This window comes from Dermacentor variabilis, chromosome 1 (genome assembly GCF_050947875.1).
Source record: "Dermacentor variabilis isolate Ectoservices chromosome 1, ASM5094787v1, whole genome shotgun sequence".
Lineage (NCBI taxonomy): Eukaryota > Metazoa > Arthropoda > Arachnida > Ixodida > Ixodidae > Dermacentor > Dermacentor variabilis.
In genome coordinates this window covers 169,244,901-169,263,761 of record NC_134568.1, presented here as the reverse complement: position 1 = coordinate 169,263,761, position 18,861 = coordinate 169,244,901, and the positions used below count along the sequence as shown (strand labels likewise).

The 18,861-nt window shown below is 45.3% G+C and overlaps 1 protein-coding gene across 1 annotated transcript in view; it reads right to left on the bottom strand.

Moving 5' to 3' along the window:
• Positions 1-10,920: 10,920 nt before the first annotated feature.
• LOC142587916 (dnaJ homolog subfamily B member 14) overlaps positions 10,921-18,861 on the bottom strand; it is a 108,614-nt gene continuing 100,673 nt past the window's right edge. Inside the window, exon 8 of the mRNA XM_075699289.1 lies at positions 10,921-12,833. Within this exon, the coding sequence (XP_075555404.1) occupies positions 12,715-12,833 (119 nt within the window). The 3' untranslated portion in view covers positions 10,921-12,714. The remainder of the gene's footprint in view (positions 12,834-18,861) is intronic.

Sequence of the window (18,861 nt, the reverse complement as noted above, 5' to 3'; positions counted from 1 at the left end):
GATAGCCAACAATATTCAGACTACACCAGTCATCACCCGCGACACTGCAAATGAGAAATTTTTGTCGGGCAAGTGAAACGAATCAGAAGAATATGTATCGAAGACAACGATTATATCCCTCACCTAAATGACCCTAAAGCAACGCTAGCAGAAAGAAACTATCCACAAGTTCCTCTCGACAAGGCTTATGACATCGCCTCGAGGTTGGAGAGGCAGTTGGAACTAACTAAGAAACAGCCTACACCAGGATCCGAGAGACCACCAGCCTTTATAACAAAATATTCTTATGCCATAGTGGAAGGCTATAGCGCGGGAACCGACGGAGACAAAGGAGACACACAAAGCACGCAGACACAGCGCTGACTTTCAACAAAAATGTTTATTTTGTCTGTGCGCAGCTAGTTTTAAAGCGAACACTTGGCAAAAAACAAGATCACATATGTGCACAACGTGCTCGTACTGCTATCGCACTCTGTCATTTGAATCAAGGTAGGTCAGTTCTTTTTAACACAAGGCTATTGAGGGACAACTGACACAGTCATTTCCCGCACGTGAAATTGTGACAGTCTCGATAATTTCTCTAGTAAGGCTCGATTTTCTCCTAGATATAATCTTGCATTTGTCGAAGACATGTTTGCACCCACAGCCGCGACAGTATCCACGCCTAGATCACATTGAATAGTGTTCAAAGTGATCAATAGTGATCAATGAATAGCGATCAATGTGTTCAATAGTGTCCCGGTGTAGACTTTACCACATGAGATAGGTATCTTCTATACGACCCACTGGGCACACTGTGTCAAGCGCTATCTATGATTAGTTTTACACTGGGCCTTCTCTTGGAAGACAGCGCAAGTTTGCTTGCTCAGTGACACCAGTTTTCTAGACGAGGAAAAAACATCAACATTTGCACTCCGGCCAACCTTCTGAAGGTTGTGCGAGATTCCATGAAAAATATGGAATAACTGCCTTCTTTACGTTGCCACGACTTTGTCCTTCTGTGAACTGTGTCCTTGCGCGACCAGCTCTTTTAAATTTCTTAAGTATACCTTTCGCGACACTAACCTGCAAACATAAAGCATATCCAGCTGCGCTGGGGCGGGATACCTGCGGCCGAAAGCTTTCTTCCGCCTTGTGCACACAGGATTTCTTCAAGGCATTTGAAAGGCAAGAGACAACAATACTTCTCTTGGCGAGTTTAGAGTTTGCAGGCCAAATTGGAGGTAAAGGCTTGTTCACCCTTGGCTCAAACATTCAGCACACGTGTTGTGTCAAAAACTGAAGGCGCACGTCTAAAAATCGAATGTTACTTTCTTCTTACTTTTCTCGGATCCTGCGCTATTCCCTTCCACTATGTTCAACCAACAAGCCCAACTAGTTACGCTGCTCAAATTCTAATGCCCTCCCCCACCCCCAAACATAAACAAGATCGTACGAAAATACCACCCAATATTATGAAGTAACGAGCGTCTGAGAAAAGCGTTCCCGGTGGTTTCAAGGGTGACCTATCGCTGCAACAGAAACTTTAGAGATATGGTAGTGCACGTAAAAGTCAGCCAACCTAATTCACCCGTAATAAAAGCATGTTCTCGCCCTAGGTTCAAAATCTGCAGGAACCTTCAAAGTGACATTATAATTAGAAGCACCGCAAATAGCTATGCACACAAAGTGAAAACTAGCTTTACTTGCGCTAGTTCCGATGTAATTTCTATGTTTGACTGCTCCTTCTGTAAGAAACAACATATCGGTGAAACGGGACAATCAATGAACGTCTGGTTAAACGGACATCGCGCGGACACAGCTAAAAAGCTGCCCAAAGCCGTCGCCAAACATTTCAACGAACCAGGTCATAACTTTGATGAACCTAAACTCCACATCCTACAGTCACATTTCCGTTCTGAACGAGAAAGAAAATAGAGATAGTCATACCACATCCATAAGCTCAAGACACTGCAACCAATAGATATAAACGTTTCAAATTGAGCTTTGAGATCTATTTGCTATGCTAAATTTCAAACTATAGGCAATAGCATTGAGTTATTTTTCAATGGGTTGCGTAGTTTTCTTTTTTCTTTATTTCCCCTTTCTTTTATTCTTTTGTTTCTATATTTATTCCACTTTTTTCCCCGCGAGCATCATTCTCTCTCATCTGCCGCTTCTTGTATTCTCTCTTGCAGAGGGACAGTGGTTCACTGAACTCCATCGGGGCAGATAACTACCCCCCCCCCCCCGGTCCAGTCCCCTTTCACGAAAAAAAGGAACCTACAGTGACATGCGTCAACCGGCTGACACACGGTGCTACCTCGCATTCCTCCACCGACGTTGAATAGCACACCTTTCATTTCATTTCTACACCCTCGCCGCTAACACGCCCTGGTCGCTTTCCTCACCCACCCGCCTTACCCCCTCTCCACTTTAGAAGAACCCTTATGGCGCTTTGAATAAGACAAGTCCACTTGTCGAAACGTTGGCTTCTGCTTTTACCTTGTCTCGCTTTGCTCGTCGTCTTCCATTTCCATCGCCCGTCGTCCCCGTGCTTTCCCAACAAAATACCGGGTGTTTCAGCGAACACTGTCAAATAATAAAAAAAAAAATGCCTGTGGCAGACAGCACAATTCTAATCCATGAGCTGATCTACTTGAAGAGGCGGACGTTACTTGTAAAAAAAAAGAAAAGTTAAATGCATAGTCGACTAAATAAGAAAAAAAATACTAATTAAGTTTTTAACTATTTACCTTATGGAACATATTGCGATTTACAAATTCTAGCCGGGGCGTTCGCAAGGTGGATCCACTAGGAAGAAATTCTGCGGATGACACCGGTTTCGAAATATTAATTCCCGAAGTTGGCGGAGAAATGCACTGGCGTTCCACTCTTGTGGAAGTGGAACGACACTGCATTTTTACCGCAAGTTTGACGGCGCAAATGTCGTAAATGGTCTCATCCGCTCAATTCTTTTCAAGTGGATATGCCTTGCCGTCTCACCCATTGTAATTTGTAAATTGTAATGTGTGCCATAAGGTAAGTAGTCAATTTTTTTAATTAGTGATTTTTTGTTAATTAGTCGATTACGTATTTTAGTATTTTTTTTTTAAGGTAATGCACGCCTCTTCGAGTTGACCAGCTCACGGACTATAAGTGTGCTATCTGCCACAGGCAATTAAAAAAAAAAAAATTTAAAGCGTTCGCTGAGACACCCTGTACATCAACACAGATGTTCGCCCACCGGTCCGTAACTCGGCGTCCTCTTGTCCTTCCACTGAGAACGCGCCATAACGCAGACTACAAAAGCTTATGTCTCTAACCATCGAGCAATGCGAATCCTTTCCGCACAAAGAGCATAATATAGCTGCGAAAAAGCACATTTGTTCAAGTTTTGGTATTTCTTCGTAGCGTTTTGTAGCCCCATTTGTTCTTTGTTAACTGTCATTCCCTGCGGCGTTAAATTAATAGATTTCTTTTTAACTTTGTGCCACGGTATGCAACTGCAAATTCTAAAAATCGCCTAGGTACCTATATGTCCGCGATAATTAGCTTGCTACGAATAATATCAACATGTCATGGGGCGGAGATAGTACACTCTTAGGCAAAGTTACACCCTTTGGCTTGCCCCTTCTGCCACACAACAATAATCGTTATCTGCCTTGATGCGTTTCCTTTCTTTAACGCTGCGAGCCCGGTACTTTCCAGTAACGAACGGCACGCGCGTTATCAGCATAGAACAGTTTACACCCTTTGGAGTGCCCCTTCTGATAACGCGCGTGTCGTTCGTTACTCGAAAGTTCCGGGCTCGCAGCGTTAAAGAAAGGAAACGCATCAAGGCAGATAACGATTATTGTTGTGTGGCAGAAGGGGCACACTCTTAAAACGGTTGCACCCTTTGGGGTGTGTATTTGTCCCACAACAATAATCGTCATCTGCCTTGCTGGCGTTTCCTTTCTTGAAAACTCGGCTCTGGCTACTTTCCTGTCGAGAATGCTGCGTCACACTGATAACGCGCATGCCGTTCGTGACTAGGAAGTACCGGGCTCGCAGCATTAAAGAAAGGAAACGCGGGCAGGACAGGTGACGATTATTGTTGTGGGACAAGATACGCCCCAAAGGGTGTAAATTTTTTTAAGAGTGCAAGCCAAAGGGCGTAACTTTGCCTAAGAGTGTATTCATGTGAGTAGTGAGGACGGACTGAAATGTAACCAGCTTGCGCCGTAAACATTTACCAAAAGTGATAGTAGCAAGCGAGCGTCATCAAATGAGCGCCTGCAGCGGAGATTGGGAGTACGCGAGTACGGACGGATTGGGAGTACGGACGGATGCGGATGGGCAGGAGTCGTTAAACTATAGGCAGAGTCCTTCCATGTTTTTCTGGTCACGAAACTCCGCCGTCACGCTATGGGAGAGGTTCATATGCTGCCCAAAGGTGCCGCGACGCGGCGCCACTGTGCCACAGAGGGCATCGTTCGCGTACCGAAATGCGTGCGCAGTGCGAGGCGAGCTGACTTTTCGGGTACGTTCTGTGCATGTGCTGTGCTATTTTTCGAGTGTTGGGCTGTTTGGTTGAAGTGGTTGGGTGGGACAACGATGCCGAACACGTGTTGCGTGCCTGGGTGCCGTTCCGGCTACAAGGGCACGACCGAAAAGGTGTCGTTGTTCTGTTTACCTAATAACAAGGAGCAGCGCGAGAAATGGAAGCGGGCCATACCGCGGCAGGAAAGTGGCGGTTTTAATTTCGAATCGAAGTATACACGTGTGTGCGCGAAACACTTTGACGCCTCGGACATCGTCACTGCGTACAATTTCAACATCAACGGCGACGACGTGTCCCTGGAGCGTGAGAAGCCGACGCTGAACACATTTGCTTTATGCTTTGTTGCAACCTCAATTTGTGTTATACCAGGATAGAGTAGTTCACAGCAATAGCGCCCTTACCCCGACCATCTATGAAAGGTGTAGCATTAGAATTCCTTTAAATGCAAGTGTTAAAACAGAATAATATGCATTGTTTTATTTTCCATTGTCCTTTAGTCTTGGCTAATGATGGCCTACAATTCTTCAATTGCACGTACTTTTAAGTCTATAAGCTGCTATGAGTAAGAAGGTTATTAGCACACTGTTAGCTACATTTGTATTGTGATTTGCTGAGCAAGTTTTGTCTGCATGTTTAAGTAACAGCTGAAGAAGTAGAAAGGTGGTATCTCTAACAAGCCATTTAAAAAAAATTGCTGTATTTGTGATGTGGCTACTTGTGTTCGTTTGAGAGTTCTTTAGCCGTGTGTTATGAAATGCTTATGCTTAACACTTTCTTGTTTATAGAAACAATTGACTATGCATTCTGTACTTATTGCCATTCGTTTGCTGGTGTTTGTTTCCTGCCTCCCAATGCATACCTCTCACGTTTGATCTTATTTCTTTATGCGTATTATATCAGTGTCATGCTTTTAACAAACTTCTTGCATTGTGAATGGTGGACCATTTGTGACCGGACGCCTCCGTGCTATCTGTATTTCGCTCCGCTTATTTTACATGATAAATAAATGATCGTGCTTGTATTTTGTTTTTGCACCAACACGTTTTATTTATTTTCTTAATCGAATTATAAAGTTTTTTTTTTTCATTTTTCGACCATGATAAGAATATCAGGACCGGTGATTGCAACATTTTAACATATTGTAAATAGTTGCGAATTAAGAACCAAAATACCTAGTCTCGTCGTTTCTGCGTCGAAACCACGAGCAGTGAAGTGCTGGGCTTACTGACGCTTCTAAACGACTGCTTGCTAAGGCAATTGCCTAATTACAGCTAGTTTCAACTGTGCAGGTCCTAAAACTTCAGGTTCGCCTTAAGCCGTTGTTAAAAGCCGCACCGAAGGCATTTAGCAGGATGCGTTGTTGGGCAAGTTGGTTCATTGTAATAGGAAACATTGGTTGCGCTTTCTAGACAATCACATGTAAGAAGACAGTACAGGTCTGTCTGTCTGTCCTGTCTTCTTACATGTGATTGTCTAGGAAGACATTTAGTAGCGAAGTTCGTCTTGCATTAATTCTACCTAAATCTTATTCAGAAATGACATCGCTTTGCAAGAAATCTTAAGCGCATGGAGCAGCTCAGTTCCCTTTTCTTTGTCATTAAGTATTCTACGGTAGCAGCCCTTTGCAATAGCAATTTCATTCTTTTGATCTCGTTATAAGATACTGCCGACAGAGTCCTTCTATGCCACAGTTTAACAGAAACTGAACAGCTGTGCTCGGCGAACAATCTGGCGCTATGCGCAACGGAGAATTGGCGCTTACTCCTCTGGTGATAAGTGGGACCACTGGCGTTTTGTTGCGAATGCGCGGTGTTTAATTTAAGGCAAATATTAAAAAGCGGAGCCCACCGAAGCGTTGTGGCGAACGGCGATGACGAAGAAATCCGGACCGGGACCGCCCGGCCGTGTACAGCGGACGCACTTCGACGGGGGCGAAATGCAAAACACCCGTTTATTTAAATTTAGGTGCATGTTAAAGGATCCCAGGTGGTCAAAACTAATCCCGAGTCCCCCACTACGGCGTGCCTCATAATCGTATCGCGGTTCTGGCTCTTAAAATTCCAGATCTTTCTTCTTTTTGGTCTGAGACCGCCGCAAGCTCCATGTTATGAGCGGCTTTTTTTTTTCGTCCCGTGCGCTCATATCATCGCAGAAGACACGCTCAGGCAGTAATTTAATTATATTCAATGTTAAAAATAGTTACGCGAAACTAAAGCGATCGTTGAGGAAGTTGAGAAAGCTAGAATACCGAGGCTGCCCCACACACAACCACAACCACAGCGGTAGCGGCGTTCGCATGCCCTCTCATGCACGGTTGCGCCTCTAGCGGCGGGCGCTGGCGCTATATGAAACTGAGGCGGCAGTTTCGTGACCAGAAAAAACATGGAAGGACTCTGCTATAGGTAAGAGAACGCTTTAGCTCGGGCCTAACTCCGACGAGGCCTATTCAAATACATGTAAAACGCAAAAAAAAACGCTTTTCCGAAATAACCACTGAACCGATTTTGATGAAATTTGTTGCATTTGAAAGCGAAAATAAAATTCTAGTGACTGTTAGAAACGGAATTTTGATTTAGGGCCTCAATTTCGTGAAAAGAATTGTCAAAAATTTGAAAAAAGTGGACGCACGAAGTTTATAAGTAGCTCTGCATCAAGAACAGATATTTCGGTTCCGTAAACGGCATCCATTATATCATAGAAAGCGGACACATTCGATATGTCAATTTATCTTACATGAATTTGTTACGTTGTGTACAAGGGTTCTGCAAAAGCTATATTTCCATATTACTGAATTTTTTTTTTTTTTTAGATTCATGTGTGACATATCAATTTTGTCTGCTTTAGATGTACTACCAGATGCAATTCACAGAATTGCGGTATCATATTTCCTTGCAGAGTTAGAGTTGTAAACTTGATAGTTCCGTGCTCTGAATTTTTTAAAATTTTTGCCCATCTTTAATAAAAATTGACTATCTAAATAAAAAATTTCAAACTAACAGTGACTAGATTTTAAGTTTTTCTTTTAAATACAACAAACCTCGTCAAATTTGGTGAAGTCGTTGCCGAGAAAAGCGACTTCTCCTTTTACACGCATTTAGGAGCACCCGAGCTGTAACACGTGGTGACACAGCAGCGAAAGAAACTTGCTGAAGCTGGCGGCTGTGGCGCAATACCTAGGAGTGTCACCATCTGTGCAAGTGGAGAAGCAGCCCGACGTGGCTTCATGAAGAGAACACTGATATCAGGTCAGTCGGCTCTCCGTATATTTTACGCGCGATCTCAACACGCTAAGCCGTGGGGTAAAGGGAAAAGTCAGTCGTTGCTTGTTTTCGCCAGCCCATAGCGAGAGCGCAGCTGTTGTCAGCTTCGTTCAGCTTGCAAACGGTGTGCCACACTGTTAGCAAGCTGCAAGGACATGCCCACATTGTGACGCAGCAAGCTACGTCACAATGTGGGCGTCTTTCTCTATGAGGTGGCCTTGACTTTGTGTCGAGATCCATGCCCCTGAGTGGCCGAAATGAGCTCATTGAGTGTCAAATTGTATATCTCGGAACAGAAGCGCTCCAGGAGAATCAAAGTGAACTAGCCTTCAAATAAGATAAACATATACCACGTTCGCGACGGCAAGTAAATCAATGTTTTTGTTAATTGTGTCTTTGGCGACTAATTTGCCTCGGAAATTGTGTCAAACAAAGCGCATACATCACCTGTGCACGCAGATCTTGCGTAGCTAGCACCGCGTTTTTATGCAATTACTGTTTTATTGAGATAGCAATTATATGGACACTCCAGGGGCATTTGTGCCGTCGGCGTCACCGTGAGGTTCTGTATAAAACAGGAGACACACGGTACGATTTGACGTCCGATCCAACGAGCGGCGCTGCATGCTCCGGCATGCGGCATACGGTACGTGCATCCGAACGCGCGAGCGGAGCGTAAACTCCGCCCAGATCCAGCGCCCAAACTTGTATACGCTCAGAAGACTTCATATCCACGTCGAGAAACGCAATATAAAGAAATTTGCACAACACTGCTTCACTCTACGCGAACACTGTCAATAAATCTATAAATATGCGAGTGAAAAAACAACGGCACGTTGTCCACTGACTGTTCCGCTGACGGTCAGGCCGGTCACGACCGGCTGGTCATGGGGACGGTAGGCCTAGCTCGGCGGACGCCGCGGCTAACGGCGCTTGCCATCCAGCCCGAGCTCGCCGAAGAGCGCTTATTTTTGCCAAAACTATGAACACTGTACGTAATCGTTGCGAAAGGCAAACATGTAAGCCAAGCGAGCAGCCTCGCTCAGACGGTCGGCGTGCGCTGTGTGCCTGCGCCCGCATCGCGGCTCCCGATCTCGCCAGTAGCATAGTGCTAGTGTACTCGCCGCCGCTTTACAGAACAGCACTGGCGTAGCAACAGGGGGGGCCGGGGGGCCGTGGGCCCCGGGTGCATGGGGCCAGTAGAGGGGGGGGGGGTGTCATATACGTCTGAAGACACCCGAAAATTGTCGATATCCCCGCCTTCCTCGACTACACCCGGGGGGGGGGGGGTGACAGAAGAGCTAAGAGCCCCGGGTGCCAGACGACCTAACTACGCCACTGCAGAACAGGCACACGTTCGAGACAATTTTGCTGAACTGGTAACTACCCCGTGTCGGAAACTAACTGTAGCCGACAAGAAAAAGAAAAGGCTGCGAGAAATCGGCCCGCCAGCGCCGCCTCTGTTGAGGGAACGCCAGAGAACGTCACATGCCAGTCTTTGGCTGCGGCCAAACGACGGTGCGGTTGTCGGATGCGTCGGAGGATGAAAATCTGCCCGGTTTGTCGCACGCCGTGCGTTCGATCCGGCGCTTCGCCACGGCAAAACACCTCGATTCCGGCTGCCGTTCCGGTGCGTTGGATGCCGAAGTGGACCGTGTGTTTCCCGCTTAAAGTCCGCATGCGATAAAACCGTCGCCGCGCGCCATATGCATTTAAGTGCGAGTGAAAGCGTGCGAGGGTGAGTCGGCGATCGCAGCTTATCTGGCGTTCTACTCCGCGCGCGCCCGCCCGCCCGCGCCCGCCCCTGTATCTCGAAAGCAATCTGCGACAGGGACAGAGCGTGCCCGTGCGCTGTTTTCACGGCTTAGTTTGCGTTCATGCCAGACGCAGTACGAAGGTCAATTCGCTCGCTGCTGCTACCTCGCTTCCTCCAGCGTTTCGACAGCGAGTTTAAGCCCACGGTCACCCAGCGAGATGCGTTCACGTTAGCTAGTGCGCGCGTGACACTACGCTCGTTTGGTAAGTATACATATGTTTACAACTTTATACGGCCGATAAAACTACTACCCTTATTTCGCGTATCTGTCCACTAATTTCATATCGCAATCGATGCTTCGACTTTTGGGCGAAACTGCGACGTTTTAAAAATTTTTGAAGACTAAGTCTATACGCAGGCTGTCCCACATAACCAGTGCCAAAATTGAAAAATGTGCGATTGCCGCGTAGCTGGCCGGAACCAAGGTAATGTTTGCCATCGCTGGAATCAAGTAAGACTATTTTTGTATTTTTCCTAATAACAGAATTTGTTGAATTGTCAAGAAAATCGTAGGCAATCATAAAAAATTTCCAATCTATCTTTCTGCTGACCATACATGCTGCATAAGGGTTTTTTCCCAAGCCTGAAAACAGAAAAAGAAACTGCAAAAAGAATGAAGTTCTGCACAACTAGACAATGCAGCACTTTTTTTTTGTTTTGCTGGCTCTCTTGCTCTAAACGAGGACATTTCTCTAATCGTCACATGCAGCAAGTCGGATACGACATGCCGTACGACGTATCACACATAAAATCACACGATGTGGCTCTTGCTTCACAAGAAACCCCATAGACTTCGCCCAGGTCTCATTGATGCCCAGCAAACAGTGAGGGAGGAAGTTTCCGCCGTCCACTTGCTCCATTTTCCCACATGTAGGATATCGTTTGCGTATTATTGCTGCAGACACTGCCGCCACCCGTACTCCAGCCGTTAAGTGGGGAATACCTTCATGATGTTTACAAATAGCTGGCCTGCTCAAAGTACTGTTTATGTTGCGAATGTAGTAAATTCTCTCCCTTAGTGCAGGCTATGGTCGGTCATTGTATCCTTCATCCAGACCGCGGTTGTCTAGCAGGCGTGCGGCAGCCGTGGTGCACGGGGTATCGCTGTTGCCATCCCTGTATCCCTACAACCTGCACAAGATTCACCATGCTACCTGACGTTGCATGCGGCTCCTTTTTATTTTAGAAGTCCTTTTTTGGATGCAGCACTCAGAAGTTCGGAAGTGCATATTTGTAGCAGTATGCAGCCGCTTTAATGGGACACACTGATGACACATTGGCCTGCATCTAGTTCATCAAGAAGACAAACAAACCAAAAGTAAACCTTCTTCGTATGTTTATTGATCAAAAATGTGCTCGCATGCTTAACTCCTCTCAACCTATCTTCTTTTTTCCACAAAAAGCAGGGCTTATGCTGCACATCAACTGCCGAAAAAGAAAAATACTAGAGTCAGTATCTACTCAACGCATGGCAAAGTGTGCGGTGCTGACCACTTGCCCCCACTCCCTGATCAATAAAAGGAGCAAAAATGGGAAAGGGAAAAGTCAGGACAATGAGCAACTAACCAAAGGCAAATGGCTCTTTTGCAGTCTTTGCAGCCTTAAACTTATTTCGCGATTGACTCCAAAATTTCCTCTATTTACACGCAATGCATTCTTCACAAGCTCAACAACAGCACACTTTATAAACAGTGCACCTTCTTAGCAGGATAAGAAGCTATGTCTTCCGACAATGCAGTACAAAAGGCTGCATGCAATTGCATCCACAAGCAGATTGAACATTCCAACTGCACATAAAAAGGACGAGACGGCAGTCTCCAGATAATACCACGTCAATGTTGTGGGACATTGCAGGCACGCAATTCCGCTCACTGACAATGCCGTATCTGCTCTTCGTTATCATGAGATGCAAAGTTGTACCCTCCTGATCCTCACCGGTGCCCTCCCCACAACCACGCACACACACCACTGTTTTCCACACACGGTCAAGCCAGCACAGGGTGTGGTTGAAGCAGTCACGCCTTGTGTCGTTGAGCCCTTCCATGCGACACCCCAGCACTGCACTTGGCTATGTTGCACACACTAAAAATACACTGCAAGTGGTGCAGATCTACAGTGGCACCCAGCATGTCTGAAAGTGGTGAGAGCAACTGCTACTACATCACATCTAAAACCAACACATTGAAAACACTAGAACAACTGCTTTTTACCAGCTCTCCCCTTCAATTTTTTTTAAAAAGGAAGAAAAGTATACTTAAATGCTCAAATAGGCAAGAAAGTTCTCCACAGAAAAAGAAGGGAGGAAGAAAAAAATGGTCAAAATGATACGCATCCAGAACTGCAAGGCTGCAGCAACACACTACTTTCATGCCTGTAAGCTATGGCAGCTGCACAGTCAATGATGAAGCACGAGATTTACTGAATGTCCTGCTCAAGCAATCTCATGTTCTCCTCATACTAACTGATAGTGTGCCCTTGAGACCAAAGTCAAATGCCTTATTGACAAGTAAGCACAGATCACTCAATGCACACTCCGATCGTGCACCATATAAAATTAGCAACAATCGACCTGATCAACTGTGCTACATTTGAAAACCGTCACCACATAGGTTACAAGATAAAAACCTTGACGTAGTTGTCAATGTACACAAGCCTGCACAGCGCTCTCGGTGCAGCGAACAAAGTATGCACCTGGACAGAAGACTTACACAAGGCTCCAGCTACAGAGACAGATTGCCCTTTGCACTGTGTGCCAGCTGACGGCAAGAGAATCACAGAAAAGAGGCAGGCAATCCCAAACTTAACATATTCACAAAAGTTCTCTTGCAATACTCTCACCATAATCAATTTCACTATTTATGTATAGTAATGTACAGCCAGCAGTCCCCTCAAACTCCATGAACCCTTGCCGCACATCCAGCAGGGATAAAAAGGCAATGAAACAGAAACAAAAGACAAGACAATCTCTGTATGTACACAAACAAGCGTGTAGGAGGAAAAGGAACAGCTGGAGATGTAAGGTGACATAACAGAATCGTGGCGACTGCTTCTGTGTATTCCCGGAGGCCAACACAGGGAGGACCTGGCTTAGGAGTGCACCCACTGCAGCAGGGTCAGACACGCATGCGTGACAATTGGGCCAGCCGGTCACATGATGGCATCTGGTATTCCAGAGCCCGCTCCTCCAAGCTGGTATCTCGTAGGCTCTTGGCTCGCCAAAGCAGGCTCTCTTCTGCAAGCAAGGGCCAGGAACAAGACTTCAAAAAGCTTTCCATTCCAACACTGCCGTCTTCATGCTAGAACCTATGAACCTAAGGCATTCCACAGCATAATATACAGTCGAAAGCCTCTACAAAAAAGTGAAGCTAGAATGGCAGATTAATGCTCCAAAATGCTCAAAGCATTAATGTACCAGGAACAAAGATTTTCTAATGAAGTGTGGCTCTGTCTGACTCTCACCAATGATCAAGGTTGCATCTATTGAATAGGCGTTGATGCACTCTATTGAAATAAAGTAGAAGCCAATCAACTGCACTTTGCAGTGGCCAGGTAGCCTTTACTAAGTAGCAATAGGGCATACATATTAAGCAGACCCCTTACAGATTCTGGAAACTAATTTATGGACAAATACACTTTGCATATAAGGGGTCATCATTTTAAAGTTTTCAGGAATTTTTAGAAATTCCCCTTTTGCAGATATCACAATTCTAGTTCTTAAGCTGAATTATTCAGAAGTGGAAATTACTTGCAAAAGAAATTCAAACATATATTCAACTAATTAAAAAGAAACACTAATAAACTTCTTAAATAATTGCTTTGTGCTACAAATTGCAATTTACAAATTGCTGCTGGTGAGTTTGCAAGGCATATCCAGAATTACTTAAGTTTGGAGATATGCGCCATCAAACTCCCTGAAAAAATGCACTGTTGTTCCACTCACTTTTTAAACGAAACACTTTATTCACTGAAGCACAAAAGTAACTAGAATGCCCATGTATTTCATCCGACACATTGGAAAATGATATTTTGAAACTGATGTCATCCTGGAGATTCATTTCAAGTTAATACATTCTGCAATCTCACCAGCCACAATTTCTAAATTGCAATATGTGCTGTTAAGTAATTAATGAAGTTAACTAGTACATTTTGGTTAATTAGTTGAATATGCATTTAGATTTCTCATGCTAGTAATGTCTGCCTCTTCGAATATTTCAGCTAAAGGACAAGAATTTTGCTTTCTGTCATAGACGATTTTTAAAAATTCCTGAAAATTCAAACAAGCAATTATGGCTGTGTATTTTTTCCCTGTATTTAGTGCTCACAGACCGTCAATGCTCCGATAAAGCGTGAAACAATTATTTTTCCTTGCAGACGTCATGAACTCAGTTTAAGGCCAGCAGTGAAGTGCTTGTTTTTTTTTTATTCTTGCACAGACAGCAATGTTGGAGATAGCCGCAAGATCAATTAGGCGGGTGCTAAGAATGGCAACATGCAACAAATACAGATTCTTGAAGCCTACAATCTCAATGAATTTGTGAAGCTGCCAATCAAGGGCATATCCCCAGGATCTCATTTCGTGATAGAACAAAAATGCCGAAGGTATCGTGGAAGGAGGTTGAGCCTGCGCAAATATAAAACTGCTTTTGGAAAGCTTGTATTTCATTCTGCTCAGTTGATATCTACAAAGGCAAAGTGTGGGATGTCATCAGCCTTGTGGACACAAGGCACCAAACTCTTGCCAACTGCGGGCAGACTTAGCATGACTGTTACTGCTGATGATGTAGACGTCTCAACGGATATCTCTGAAGAACTTTATTCATGTGACCCCCTCTCTGGGGTTTCAAAGGTATAATGAGATCTAGATATTGTAAACTCTTCGCTTGATCTAAATGACACCTGTCGTGAACACGTCGAAGGAAACGTAACAAGTGTCTTGGGCACGTTCACGCCAGGCATCAGTTAGATCAAGTCAAGCATGGGCTTCAAGTTTAAATGCATTTCTGAATATGGGGTGACTGTCTTGTGTTCCATAGCCTTGCTCAAACATCTTGGATATGGAAGCGGCTTGACTTACAACTACGTCCACAGCTTGTGAAACTTGAGAGTGCCATTATCAGGTTGACACTATTGAAACAGGCCTCAATCACCAATTTCTGCCAGTATAAGCACAGAGCTCATTATTTTGGGGAGTGAAGCAGCTCTTCTATGCCTTGTTCTGTTCTTTGATGGTAGTTTTCGAGGGAAAGTCAATTGATAACAAATTTCTGATATAGCGAACACATTTTGCGCAACAAAGGTCCTGATTACATGGAAAAAGCAAGCACACAATGCGTACCTTGCTGGAAACGCTTCATTTTCACGTCTCTTATGATTCTCTACAACCCCTTAATTGAAATCTTGAGAGTTAGAACAATTAAAAAGTTAGCTAACTGCTTTTATTTACTAATTCAATGACACCGATTAAAAATTACTGAACAACACTTTAAACAACATACACTTGATGCTACAAGACGACAGGAAGAAAGCCATTTAACTCAATAACTTGGGCTTCGAGGAGAAGCGTCTCTATTACGACCTCGCGTTTCAAACGGACCAGACGGCTACTACTTTTGAAGACATTCTTCGCATTTTCGACCAGCATTATGAAGAAAGCCCCAATCCCCTGGTGCATCACATTATCTTCCGGGACATGAAGCAACTACCCGGGGAAACCTTTCAGGACTTTGTCACTGCGCTAAAAAGGCTGGCGCCTGCTTGTGCGTTCGGCGCTTGGCACGACGAGTCCCTTCGCGACCAAATTCTGCAAGGCGTCGCATCAGTAAGAATACGAGAAAGGCTACTCTACGAAGGATCGTCCCTAACGCTCAATAAAGCCGAGCAAATCGGACGAAGCGTACAGCAAGTTGACAAGGAACTTCAAGTCTTCAACAGCTCGTCTGTTCAGCGCGTCTCGACACAACGCCAAGATGGTATCACCAGCCATCACCATCATCGGCTTCCGACTTCCTCACCCGGGCACTCAAGATGGCGGTTCTTGCCACCCTTCCGTGACCTGGCGCCTTCAACGTGGCGCTCAACGGCATTGGCAGACAGTCGCATCCTCGGGAGGCTGGGCAATGTGACACCCGGCCCGAACTCAGCGAAGCCAGTTGAGACATCGCAGTCCATTGCTACTGATGTGGTTCACCTCACCACATCGCATCCGATCCAACCTGTCCGGCAAAGCACGTTACCTGCCGGGCATGCAGAAAAGTGGAACATTACGCTTCGGTTTGCCGTTCGAGGAACCGAACGCAGCGACAGTCTCCTGCTCAAACGCAGCTCGTTTCCGTTACCGCTGATACAGACTCAGCCACTACAATCCCGTTTGTGCTTACAATTCAAGCACCGAATTTCCGTCCGGCAACAATTCACGCCGAAGTCCTCATTGCGAATACTACACTCAAGTTGCTCGTGGACACAGGAGCTATGGTGTCGCTGATGAACAGCTCCTTATACGAAGAATATTTCAAGGTTTTTCCATTATCTCCTTCGAGTCTTCGACTCAAGAATTATTCGCAGCAAGAAATTCTTCATTCAGGACATTTCTCCGTGCTCGTCAAGTACTACAACAAGGCTGCAGTAGTGACATTTCACGTCACGAACCAAGGCATTTCTCTTCTGGGCTTAGACGCCATTCAAGCTTTGGGCATTGACATTCAAGGGTCTTCGCTCACATGTCAACAAGTATCAGGACTTCCAGCTGACCCAAGCATCCAGCTTCCGCCTCTTCCTCACAACGCTCCAGGAGAGTTCGCCCATCTGTTCTCAGGACAATTCGGACTTGTACAGGGCTTCGTCCACGACCTTCGTCTCCGAGCTTCAGTGCAACCAGTCTCAGCGAAACTGCGTCCTCTACCTCTAGTTCTCCGGGAGCAAGTCTCCGCGGAGCTGCAACGTCTGGAATCAGCTGATGCCATCGAACGAGTCACTGCGTCCGAGTGGATTTCTCCGCTCATCGTCCGTCGTTCGGAATGCCTTTGCGCTACCGAGGGCTGACGAACTGTTGCATCGACTCGCTGGTGCTACTGTCTTTAGTAAGTTGGACTTGCAGTCAAGCTTATCATAAGGTCTTATTGTCCGAGAAAAGCCGTGAGCTTACTACTTTTATCACTCATGACGGTCTTTTTCGCTTCAAGCGTGTGTGTTTCGGTTTGGCATCTGCACCATCCGCTTTCCAGCAGATCATGTCATCTGTTTTAAAAGACTGTCCAGGCACCTTGTGCTACCTTGATGATGTTCTTGTATGGGGTCACACTCAACGTGACCATGACAGAAATTTGCAAACCGTGCTGTCTAGAATAAGTAATGCGGGCATGCAGCTTAACTACAAGTGCATATTCAGTGTCCCAGAATTAACTTTCTTAGGACATAAAATTTCTGCAAACGGCATTTCACTGATAGATAGCAAAATTCAGACAATCATGGAGCCACCACAGCCTAAGGACAAAAAGGCTCTACATTCATTTCTGGGCTTCACGAGATATTATGCTAAATTCATCCCGCAGTATGCCGACGTAGTAGAACCGCTAAGGGAACTCCTAAGGCAAGGACAAGCCTTTGTCTGGGTTCGGGATAATCAATACAGCTTTCAGGCGATTAAAGACGTACTTGCATCATGCCCAGCGGTACGCATGTTTCATCCGCATCTTCCTATTGTTGCGACGGTTCATGCTTCTGACGTTGGCATTGGAGCCGTCCTACAGCAAAAATGAGGAAATGAGCTCTTTACAGTAGCTTTTGCTTCTCGTACGTTATCTTCCGCAGAACGACGGTACTCCGTAGGCGAACGGGAAGCATTGGCATGTCTGTTTGCATGTGAACACTGGCATGTTTACTTGTGGGGTGAACAGTTCACTCTACGAACTGATCACCAAGCCCTAGTCGCATTGCTATCTTCAAAGGGTCCTCGACAGCGACCATTAAGAAGTGCAAGGTGGAATGCAAGATTGCTATATTACAATTTCACCATTGAGTACTGTAAAGGTGACCAAAATGTAATTGCAGATGCATTGTCACGCTACCTGTCCCTCCCAAATGTGAACCAGCACTAGATGAGGAAATAGTGTCTTTAGTTTTATCTTGTATTACAAAGGAGGAATTCCAAGCAGCCACACCAGCAGATCTAGTATGCCAAGCATTAAAAGACAAATTAGTAAAAGGATGGAGAACTGCGGTGGACCTTCAGCCAGAGTTACAGGCATATGCTGCTGTACAGTCCGAATTGTCCTACATAGATAATCTGCTTCTCCGAGGTGAACGTATCGTTCCTCCTGCTTCTTTGCATCAGACACTCCTGTCTATTGCTCATGAAGGTCACTTAGGCATCACGAAAACCAAGCTCAGATTGAGAGGCATCTACTGGTGGCCTCACATGGATAGGCAAGTTGAGGAACTTGTGGGAAACTGCTTTGTGTGCCAACAAGCAGATAAATCTGCCAAACCATCTTTTGCACCATTACAACCTGTCGAATGGCCATTAAGACCATGGGAGAAGTTAGCCATAGACATAATAGGCCCTCTTGATCGTGCTCTACAGTATGCAAGCTTTGCATTGGTCATGGCTGACTATCATTCCAAGTGGCCTGAAGTTGCTTCCGTCACATCCGAAGCCATCATGCGCAGTCTCATGTCCATATTCAGTGGAGAAGGATTTCCTGATGCTATAGTGTCCGACAATGGACCACAGTTTGTTTCTGCATAGTTCTAAAACTTCCTGAAGGAAAGAGGCATTAAGCCTTTCTTGTCTTCTCTTTACTATCCCCGGGCCAATGGCCAGGTAGAAAGATTTAACAGTGTCCTTAAAGAATTCATACAGATTGCTATTTTGGAACAGCGAGACCTCAGGCTTGCGGTCTTAGAATACTTAGCAATTTACAGGTTTACTCCACATGACTACCGATGTTTCTCCAGCTATGCTGCTCCATAGTCGACAACCACGAATTCATCTGGACGTCGCAAACATGCCTCCAATTCATCCTGAATTTGCTTCTCCAAAGTTGTGCCAGGAAGTGCAGAATAGAGTACGTGCAAAACAGGAAAATACTAAAAAGTATGTGGATCGTCATCACGCAACCAATGTCCTCAGTTTCAGCCAGGCGATCTGGTTAGGGTACGTACTTCATGGAAATTTGGTCCTAAATACTCCGGTCCATTCAAGATTTATTGCAAAGTAGGTCGCGGTACTTTCCAGCTTGAAAATGGCAAGTGTTGGAATGCGT